This window comes from Juglans microcarpa x Juglans regia, chromosome 2S, assembly GCF_004785595.1.
Source record: "Juglans microcarpa x Juglans regia isolate MS1-56 chromosome 2S, Jm3101_v1.0, whole genome shotgun sequence".
NCBI classification, from domain to species: domain Eukaryota; kingdom Viridiplantae; phylum Streptophyta; class Magnoliopsida; order Fagales; family Juglandaceae; genus Juglans; species Juglans microcarpa x Juglans regia.
This window is the reverse complement of record NC_054597.1, coordinates 18438353-18448662: the sequence shown is the minus strand read 5'-3', so window position 1 is coordinate 18448662 and position 10310 is coordinate 18438353. Positions and strand designations below refer to the sequence as shown.

At 36.2% G+C, this 10310-nt stretch overlaps 1 protein-coding gene across 3 annotated transcripts; it reads left to right on the top strand.

Moving 5' to 3' along the window:
* Window positions 1–1323: 1323 nt before the first annotated feature.
* On the top strand, window positions 1324–8496 carry LOC121251638 (ATP-dependent zinc metalloprotease FTSH 2, chloroplastic). Of its 3 annotated transcripts, none has more exons than XM_041150929.1 (5): window positions 1324–1478; window positions 2659–3842; window positions 3915–4228; window positions 7423–7663; window positions 8058–8496. In XM_041150929.1, exons 2-5 carry the CDS (start codon window positions 2661–2663, stop codon window positions 8394–8396), a joined length of 2076 nt encoding a protein of 691 aa, XP_041006863.1. In that variant the 5' UTR covers window positions 1324–1478; window positions 2659–2660; the 3' UTR covers window positions 8397–8496. The 3 variants fall into 3 exon arrangements, with proteins under 3 accessions (XP_041006863.1, XP_041006865.1, XP_041006862.1); XM_041150931.1 differs by having other exon boundaries at window positions 1335–1478; window positions 2651–3842; XM_041150928.1 differs by having other exon boundaries at window positions 1357–1478; window positions 2611–3842.
* The last annotated feature ends 1814 nt before the right edge of the window (window positions 8497–10310 follow it).

Here is a 10310-nt window from a genome sequence, read left to right as displayed (position 1 = left end):
CCACATCAAAACGGAAAAACACAAACAAAAAATACAGCACGGGACAAAATCCATTGAGGCCACCAAAAACGATAATCGAGCACGGAAATATAAGCACTTTACTAACGATAAACATTCACATACAATCACTAAGCAAACGTTCTTACAAACAAACTTCACAAAGGCTCATCCTTGAAGGCATTTACTACAAATTTTATAAATTCTTCTTAAGGACCACTAATGGAAATCTTCATTGCATAATAGTGAAAAACTACGAACCTGCTACCGGAATTTCTTTTTCTGCAGGTTACCTTCATCACGGATGACTTGAAGATTCTCAAAGCCCTCTTGATAAAGATCTTAAGAATTGAGGGCATTTGTTAGGGACTAAATTGATTAGGTCAAACCCATTGGAAACCTATTATTAAGGGAAGAGATAAACCCAAGAGATAATGCCAAGAGATAAGACAGGAAAGAGATAAGATAAATAAGTTGATTTAGATTCCTAAAAAGAAAAGGTTTCACAAGACTTAGACTCTTAAAAGAAAAGGACTTTACAAGATAAATTGAGCTCTATCACTCCAAGGAAATAACCTCTATATAAGGAGCAACTCCTCCAAAAACCTAACAGGCTCACTCCAGGCACTCTGCACCAATTCTCTATAGGCACTCTCTTGAGACTAAATTCTCCTATTGTATTGAGCAATATGTAAGGCCATAAGATATTATAAAATCATCACCTGATATAGTGGATTTTGCCCCCACCAACCCATGGACGTAGGCTTTTATACCGAACCACGTAAATTCCTGTGTCTCTATTTTATTTATTTATTTATGCTTATTTATTATTTATTTCATGAATGAACACGGACAACACCGTATCGAAGCTCGAATCAACCTCGTGGGTCAGGGATGACTTTTTTCTCCATTCCGGCCTGTTGTGCAATTTTTGGCATTAACACATCTCATCTATTCTAATTATTACAAGTTTTCTAAATTCTCACACAAAATAAAATAAATAATTCAATTTTTTAAATCTCAAAATAAAAATAATATTAAAAATATATATTTTAATAATATTTTATTTAATTTTTATCTCAAAAAATAAACGAGAAAAATCATGGGGAGGAACATAATTATAGGAAAAATCACTTAGAATATATTTTTGTATTTATATGTCCTACATAGTATGAAACCACTTGGGATGTCCGAATAACGTGGATGAACCATTTCCTTCCAAATGCTAGGCCAAGGCTAGTTCCCAAAGAAAAAATCCTACAATTTTAGTGCTAGAGAAAACGAGAAAAACGAAAAACAATCTCACGAAGGCGAGGCAGCCATCATAAATGCGCCACGTATAACTTTCGCAAGCCACATCCACTCTCTCAAGTCCAGGATCTGTCCAAATAGACCAGAACTTAGCTTATTATCTAGCGCACAGACGCATATACACGCTACATCCGTTCCCAATTCATCTAAAGAAATACTCTGCCTTCGAGGTACTCCTTCTTTTTCTCTTCTCTCGTTTGTCAATTTTGGTTGGTATCAGAAATGGGTTTTACATTCAGATTGTTTCAGCTTCACATCTGCGAGACAGGAGTTGGTTTTTGTTGTTTATTGGTTCAATTTCGTAAAGTGACATTTTGGTGTTGGAAATGGAGAAGTATTTTTAAGATTTTTGTTTTTGTTTCTGTTCAGTTTGGGTTTGGTTCTGTGGATGTTTTCCCCGTGCTACGCATATTTCAAATTTCAAGCTTTTCTCGTGGGTAAAGTGCGTCTATAAATTTCAGTATACGAGTGGCTTAGAGAATGAAATAAAATGAAATTCCGAATATAAGTCAATTACATACAGTAAGAAATCTACGCTGGTAAGAAAAAGATTGAATAATAATCTAATTAATAAAAAGTGAAAAAATTATGAGTAATATTCCAAGTTTTTCTCTCCTTTATTCATATATCTATCTATTGGTGCTCGATTAATTTTGTGTTTCACGCGTAAATATTTTTTTGTATTTCTTTTGAAGAAAAAAATAGCCCTTTCAGGATAATGGAAAATGATGAAGAAATGGCAATGCCAATTTCAAATTTTTATATTGTTGTCTGAAGATGAGTTTTCTTTCAATCTGGGGTCAATCACTTAAGAAATGCCAACTATTGTACATGTAAGAGCTAACTTTTAAATAAAATTAATTTCCCACGCGATTTCCACCCTCTCCACGAAAAGAATAACCTATGGCATTCATTGGTCTTGTTCAAACTAGCGTATGATCTCTTTCTTGTGGTTGCTTATCTCTCTCTCTCTCTCTCTGTTTTTTTTTGAAAAGTTTGAACTTGCTCAACCACTACACTTTGGATGAACATGCTCAACCTGTCCCTTGATTCTGCATTGAATCTTGCTCTCTAATTAGAAGGAATGCTTCATTCTTTAAGCTGTTTACCACCTATTAGTATTGGATGACTTCCTTAAAGTGCCCACGCTTCTTAAGATATTAACCTAAGCTCATTCCTCTTTGCATGGTTTTTCTCGAATTCTATGTTTGTGCTCTTGCACAGCTATCCAAAGAAAAAAAAAAGTTTGTGCTCAGGCACATTCACTGGACCACATTGTTTTAATATAAATTTATCTTGCAGACTTCATGTTTATATATAGTACTTTTTTAAATCAAACCAGTGTTACAGGGATGGCAGCATCATCCGCATGTCTTGTGGGTAATGGTTTATCTACACACAGTGGAAAACAAAGTTTGAGCAAGGACTTCTATAGGAGGTTTCTTTTGCCTCCTACAAACCTTCGAACCTTTGATAAGGCAAAGAAATCAGTTTTTGTTAAGGCATCTTTGGGCCAAAATGAAGAGAGAAGAGACTTTTTAAAGTTGTTGCTTGGAAATGTTGGAGTCAGCGTGCCTACTTTATTGGGGAGTGGGAATGCTAAGGCTGATGACCAAGGGGTTTCTTCCTCCAGGATGTCTTATTCTAGGTTTCTGGAGTATTTGGACAATGACAGGGTTAAAAAGGTAGATTTGTTTGAGAATGGAACCATAGCTATTGTTGAGGCTGTTTCTCCTGAACTTGGTAACCGGGTGCAACGAGTTCGTGTGCAACTTCCAGGACTCAGCCAAGAACTCCTTCAGAAGTTCAGGGAAAAGAACATTGACTTTGCAGCACATAATGCTCAAGAAGACTCAGGTTCTCTATTATTCAACTTGCTTGGGAATCTGGCTTTCCCTCTAATCTTAATTGGGGGATTGTTTTTACTCTCAAGGCGTTCATCTGGAGGCATGGGTGGTCCTGGGGGACCTGGGTTCCCCCTTTCCTTTGGTCAATCTAAAGCAAAGTTCCAAATGGAACCAAATACTGGTGTGACGTTCGATGATGTTGCTGGTGTAGATGAAGCTAAGCAGGATTTCATGGAAGTGGTGGAGTTTCTGAAAAAGCCTGAGAGGTTTACTGCAATTGGGGCTCGCATTCCAAAAGGGGTTCTTCTTATTGGTCCTCCTGGAACTGGGAAGACTTTGCTAGCCAAGGCGATTGCTGGTGAAGCTGGTGTTCCATTTTTCTCCATCTCAGGTTCAGAGTTTGTTGAGATGTTTGTTGGTGTCGGTGCCTCCCGAGTTCGTGATCTTTTCAAAAAGGCCAAGGAGAATGCTCCTTGCATCGTATTTGTTGATGAAATTGATGCTGTTGGACGACAAAGAGGAACTGGAATTGGTGGAGGGAATGATGAAAGAGAACAAACTCTTAACCAGCTTTTGACGGAAATGGATGGTTTCGAAGGTAATACTGGTATCATTGTGGTTGCAGCAACTAACAGGGCGGACATTCTTGACTCTGCGTTACTTAGGCCTGGACGGTTTGACAGACAGGTGTGGGTTTTTCATCAAATGATTCTTGCTCTTATTAGTATGTAAATTACTCAGATTGTGTTTCTTTGACAGGTAACTGTTGATGTTCCGGATATACGTGGAAGAACAGAGATCTTAAAGGTTCATGGTAGCAACAAAAAGTTTGATTCAGATGTTTCTCTTGACGTTATAGCCATGAGAACGCCTGGTTTTAGTGGAGCAGATCTTGCAAACCTCTTAAATGAGGCAGCTATATTGGCTGGTAGGCGTGGGAAGACCGCAATTTCGTCAAAAGAGATCGATGATTCAATTGATAGGATTGTAGCTGGAATGGAAGGAACAGTAATGACAGATGGGAAAAGCAAAAGTCTGGTGGCATATCATGAAGTCGGGCATGCCATTTGTGGGTAAGTGTGGTAATGGCTTTTGCGTATTTTAGATATTGGCAATTGAACAATTTGTAGAAGGTCATGTTCAAATGTTAACATTATTTTATCTATTCACTATTCCCATGTAGATTATTCCCCTTAAGTTACTAGCTCGTTATATTGGGAGCTGTTTGGGCATTTTGTTTTTAATGATGTGGAGCCTCACCACCTTACCACCCTTGGGGAGTAAACCCCACAGACACGATTCTACCCACTAAGTACCTTGTATCAAGTAACTTATCAAAGAAAACAAATACCTTGTATCAAGTAATGTAGGGGAAGTTCTGGTGCAGACTTGAACACAGTGTCTGAGACTACATCTCATCCCAAGCTCGCCCTTTGACCACAAAGTCTCATTAATGTGCATCAAGAATTTCATTTCTCATAACCTACAATAAAGAATAATATCGTTTCTAATTGTTATTTTAAAGACTGCTTCTGTACTAAAATTTGATTTGATTACACTGAAGATCATTTGTGTATTCCTTATATATGTCTCTCAATAGTCTAGTGTGCATGTGTGTATGTAGACATATATATATATTTTAAGAAACTGCTCCTTCTTTGACAGCTAATGTGTAGTGCATGTTGTTACATTTACTATGGATATATGTTATATTTATTAATTTGATATATGAAATTTAATTTTGGGTGTTGTATTAAGTGCAATATTTGTCATATACGAGGTAAAATTAGGCTTTATAAGTGATTACTTGGAGTCTCTATAATGATTAATCATCCTGGAGAATCAGGCATGTGATTAATTTACTTGGGTAGTGTTGAATAGTACTAAGGTCAATTTGGTACTGTGGTGATTAGGCGTGGAACCAGAAGTTTTTTGTTGGGGGGGTGGGGGCAATCGATGTGAAAAGAGCATGTAGATTCATGTGGTCTCCCTTTATATGATTATGCTCACATTACTAGTGATCTATTCAAAATCCTTAAGTAAAAAATCATTACTGAACTCATTCAAAGCTGATCATTTTAATAAAAAAACCTGACAATGTTCCACAAATTCATCGTGATGCACAAGTGAAGATAAAAATTATGAAAACAAAAAATAAATTTCTTCTTTGAATGTTCAGATTGAATATTACAAAGCCTATATAATATAGACTGGGAATAGGCATGTTAGCCACTAGAGATTTGTTGCCTTCACTCGATCTGTTAACTTAATGGTGGTATAGATGTAACTAACAAAACCAGTCAAAATAAGCTAGTGGAAGACTTGAAAGGAAAAGTGTAAAACAAGTTGGGGAAATGACATTGTTAATTTACTAGATGGTTTTTTCTTCTTCAAAATGTATCTACTTGCATAGGCACCAAAGAAAAAGAATAATTTTTTTTGATGAGTAGAAAAAGAATAAAAAAAATTTTCAAGAGAATTTGAAGTTTTATTAATGACAAAAAAAATAGGTGCAAGTATGGGAAAATTGTTGAGAAAACAGAAGAAACCTTAAAAAGCTGAAAAAATAAATGATAAATAAAAACAAAAAAAGGGCATGGAAAACTTGTTAACAAATAAAAAGTTTTCAAAATGAGATTAATGTGCTGAAGTTGTCTTGGCAGGGCCAAATAATCTTATTTTGTGGGCTCCTTCAAAATAATTAGGTACATGGTAAGGTTTTTAAAAAAATTTTGTGGGGGCCATGGCGCCCCCAACCATCTATGTGGTTCCGCCCCTGAAGGTGATTCAGTTGCAGTGCAGCCTAATGTGGGCATTTATGAGAAATGTAGGAATTTGAATGGAGATTGTGATACTACACTAGACTAGATTTAATTATGGAAGTGGAAACTAACTTTCCAAGTTGTTGCAGGAAACACCAATGTTGTCTAGTCTTTAATGAGTACCTCGCTGATGTGAGTAGCGCATTGCTGGTTTGTTACAGTTAATCATGCAGCTAGGATAGGCAAACAGATCATTGATTCCCAATACTTCCAACAAGTAGAGCAGTTATTTATCATTTGTTCCAAAATGGAAATAAGTTCCCTTATATCCTGTCTAGGGGAAGAAGAGGTGCACATTCTGAATCCTCTAAGAAATCTGGATCATGCAGTAATTCCCCAGCTCTTAGTTTTGCCTACTCAGAAATATATGCTCACCCTGCTTCTTTGTTGTTTGCACAGTACTGTTGTGGTTCAGTAGATTATGGTTATCCCAGCTGGACCCCCACCCCCCCCCCCACCCCCCAGCCGCCTGCCTCTCTCCCTCCCTCCTTGCATGCGTCAACACTTGCTTGGACCCACACACACTCTCACACACGTGGGTGTTTCTAGAATGTGTGACAGATGCAGACCATTTGAATTGGATGTATGCACTTTCAATCTGGTGCTCACTGCAGAATTAATCACATATGCCAGTATTTTTTTTTTCCTTACATTGGGTGTCCCAAATAAAGTCCTTGACAAATCTTACGGGTGCACGGGTCCTCGGAAGGAGTTTCCCGTAGTTACACTTTGAGTAATTTAAGGGAAAATTGTCCCTAGAAATTGTTTGCATTCGAGGTTTGGACCTTCAACCTAGAGGGAGTGTAGCACCAAGACCAAGGCTCTTACCACCTGAAGGGTTTATATATGCCAGCATCTTTTGTCAGAAGAGTTCTTAATAAATATGTCAAAAGGTTAAAACCGTGTTACTATTAAATATTTAAAGCATGGTCAATGATCCATGGACCAAATTTCATCTGGTGCCCATAAAAAGAATGATTAGAGGTTAATTATTAATGACAAAAAATAAAATTAAGCAAGAAAGAGAGGTAAATATGGGTTCAGTCCCATTAGGGTGCATGAATATATACACTTACGCAGTGGTACTTACATTTTTGTATTGATACTGATTTTATTTGTTAAAAGGGCTATTTTATTGATGTGAAATGAAGAATAATGATTTAAATGCGGAATCTTTATTTTTGCTTTTGAATTGTAATATGATTGAATTTCTAAAATCTAAATTCAGTTCTTAATAATTGGATTGGAGTTGAACCGTTGAATTAGAACAGCATGATTATTATTGAATCTTGAATCTCCATAGCCTGTGGACTGTCCCATCATTCCCACATATCTTATTGTTTGCTTTTACTTTCTCTGCCCTTCATAGCTATTGTTGGTCTCTTTACTGCCACCCCCAAGTAATTTCTGATTTCATTTATTTGTTTATTTTTTCTTTTGTGAAGGACTTTGACTCCAGGGCACGATCCTGTTCAAAAGGTGACCCTAGTTCCACGTGGTCAAGCACGGGGTCTTACCTGGTTTATTCCATCAGATGACCCTACCCTGATCTCCAAGCAGCAGCTGTTTGCACGAATTGTTGGTGGACTTGGTGGCAGAGCTGCAGAAGAAGTGATCTTTGGTGAGCCAGAGGTGACAACAGGTGCAGCTGGTGATTTGCAGCAGATTACTGGTTTGGCCAAACAGGTAATTCAGCATTTACATATGCTCCAAGCATTGTGCAATGCCAAATTACCATTAGTTTTGATCTTTTATTTCTTTTGTGGTTTTGTTGGGTTGGAGGGAGGGAGTTGGCAGGCAAGGCCGTTGGATGGATGTTTCAAGTATGAATTTAGAGTACAAATTCTTAGTTCTTAGGCTTTTTTGTTTTCTTTAAAATAGGGTCCATTTGGTGTTTGCTAGAATTGGCCGATGATCAGAATTACATAATGTTGCTTGGTTCCCCGCTCCACTTTTGGCAATGTCTAATGCCATTCCTACTTTGATTTTGTGTCAAACCATCAGGTCTCAAAAGTAACCTTAGTTTCCTTGTTTTTTCCCATAAAAAGTTAATGGAGGGATTTGATTGATCTGTTTGCAGATGGTAACCACATTTGGAATGTCCGAAATTGGCCCATGGTCGCTTATGGACGCAGCTCAGAGTGGTGATGTTATCATGAGAATGATGGCCAGGAACTCAATGTCCGAAAAGCTTGCTGAAGACATTGATGCTGCCATAAAGAGGATATCAGACAAAGCGTATGAAATTGCATTGAGCCACATAAAGAACAACCGTGAGGCCATTGACAAGATAGTGGAAGTCCTCCTTGAGAAGGAAACAATGAGTGGAGATGAATTCCGGGCAATTCTCTCGGAGTTTGTCGAAATCCCAGCCGAAAATCGTGTCCCTTCATCGTCACCCTCACCAGTAACTGTTTAAATTGCATGATCATACCAATTGTCAATTACTCTTAATCATACGCCTTGTAGTGGTTACATGTATTATATTATAATCGAAGTCGAAAGAATAGTTCAAGTTATTTGTAATCTTTGCTTTTAGATCAGAAGAAAAGCACTCTAACCTGAATTCACAGTTACAATATTCATATCTTCTCACACACTCGCACGTACGCATATATTATATACTGTTTGGGTGTACGTACACATATAAGAGGATTTATAACACCCATCGGCAGTCTTAATGAGTAAAACATAGGCGTATGATTAACCCCATGGCTTAAAAAAATATCTTTTAAGACGAATATCTCTACCTTTTTTTCTTATGTTTTCAACTAATATTTATTTTATAAATCATCAATTCTACCTTATATATATATATATATATATATAATCCTTCAATTCTACCTTATATATATATATATATATATATATATATAATCCTAAAATAGTACACTGATATCGAAATATTAGTATTTAGCCTCCAATGATCACGGGAATGAAATTTAAAGCATTGTTTGTAAATCAAGCTAGCCCACTCTCTCACATGGATGCATGTCCAAGTTCTATAGTCAAATGTCCATCCATTTACATTTCCTTTGTTTTCATGCGTAGCCCATTCTTCTTCTTCTTTTTTTAAATTTTCTGCTCCATTTCTTTCCATAGCCTTTCCAAAGCCGAAACATAAACTAAACACCTGTTGAGCATCTCAAGTGAAATCTCATCAAAATTACACCAAAACTCACCATACAACACATAGCTATCAAGCTGTAAACAGTCCCATAGCCTAAAAACCATCAAATTAGTATTTTTGCTCAAGCTTTGAGGGGCTAGTTTTGTAAGTTTCTATACCTCTAGACTTGTGTAATTTTTTTTTTTTTGTTAGTGTTACCATTGATTATAGATGAATATATATGTGATTAAATGTTGAAAGTTTTGTTAGGGAACTTCAGTTTTGGTATATAAATTAGGGTTGTTAGGGTGAACACAAAAAATACAACGAAATATTTTATACCATTCTTTATGCAAATTAAATTGGCAATCTAGTAAAACTAAACTCATAGACAGAATAAAGAAAATCAAGCAACCTACAAGCAAGACACCAAGATTTTTACGTAGAAAACCCTCCAATGCGAAAGGAAAAACTACGAGATATGGTCTAGTTAAAACTTTTACTATCAACAATAATTAGTTTACAAATTGTCTTCTCTAGAGTAATCTCTAGAGGCTACCAGCCAAAGTTTTGAATTCCGTTTTGGTTGAGATACTGGAAGGAAATATTTTGGTACTGATACGTTTTGATGTACCGTTTCGAGATAGTCATTATTTTAAGAGATTCACACCTATTTATTTTGAGGAAAAAAGAAATACATTGGCAAGACTATTAATATCAATCAAGACATTGGCATCCAACGCATTTGAATCAAACTGAAAAAAGAAAAAAAAAGAAAAAAGGGCTCAATATGAAACAATGCTCAAGCTCATAGTCTGAGCTTTTAACAACATCAAAACAATACTCAAGCTCATAGTTTGAGCTTTTAACATGGCCGTTTGAATCATTTCTCTTTTTTTCATATCCTCAAAATTTTTCTTCCCCAGCAACCATGGATGACATGAGGAAGACACAGTGGCGGACCTACATTTACCTTAGGGGGCCCCTCCAAATGTTTTTTGAAAAATCAAAATATACCCTAGTTTTTTATTCATAATTTTATAAATATAGAAAATGGCACCCCCTAAAAAAATTTATAATCCCCATATGCTCTGCAAAATTTTATAAAATTCCAATATACCTAAAAATGTCTCCAATTTTTTTTGTAGTCCTAGAATTTGTATAATTTGATATATTATTTATTTTCAAAAATGTGATCTCACTAAAATTAAAATTGCAAATATA

Excerpts from the sequence above, each read along its gene's own strand:
- LOC121251638 (XM_041150928.1), top strand. The coding sequence starts at position 2,616 with ATGTTTATATATAGTACTTTTTTAAATCAAACCAGTGTTACAGGGATG. Across the intron at positions 4,229-7,422 it reads GTCGGGCATGCCATTTGTGG|GACTTTGACTCCAGGGCACG; the intron begins GTAAGTGTGGTA and ends TCTTTTGTGAAG. Across the intron at positions 7,664-8,057 it reads TTACTGGTTTGGCCAAACAG|ATGGTAACCACATTTGGAAT; the intron begins GTAATTCAGCAT and ends ATCTGTTTGCAG.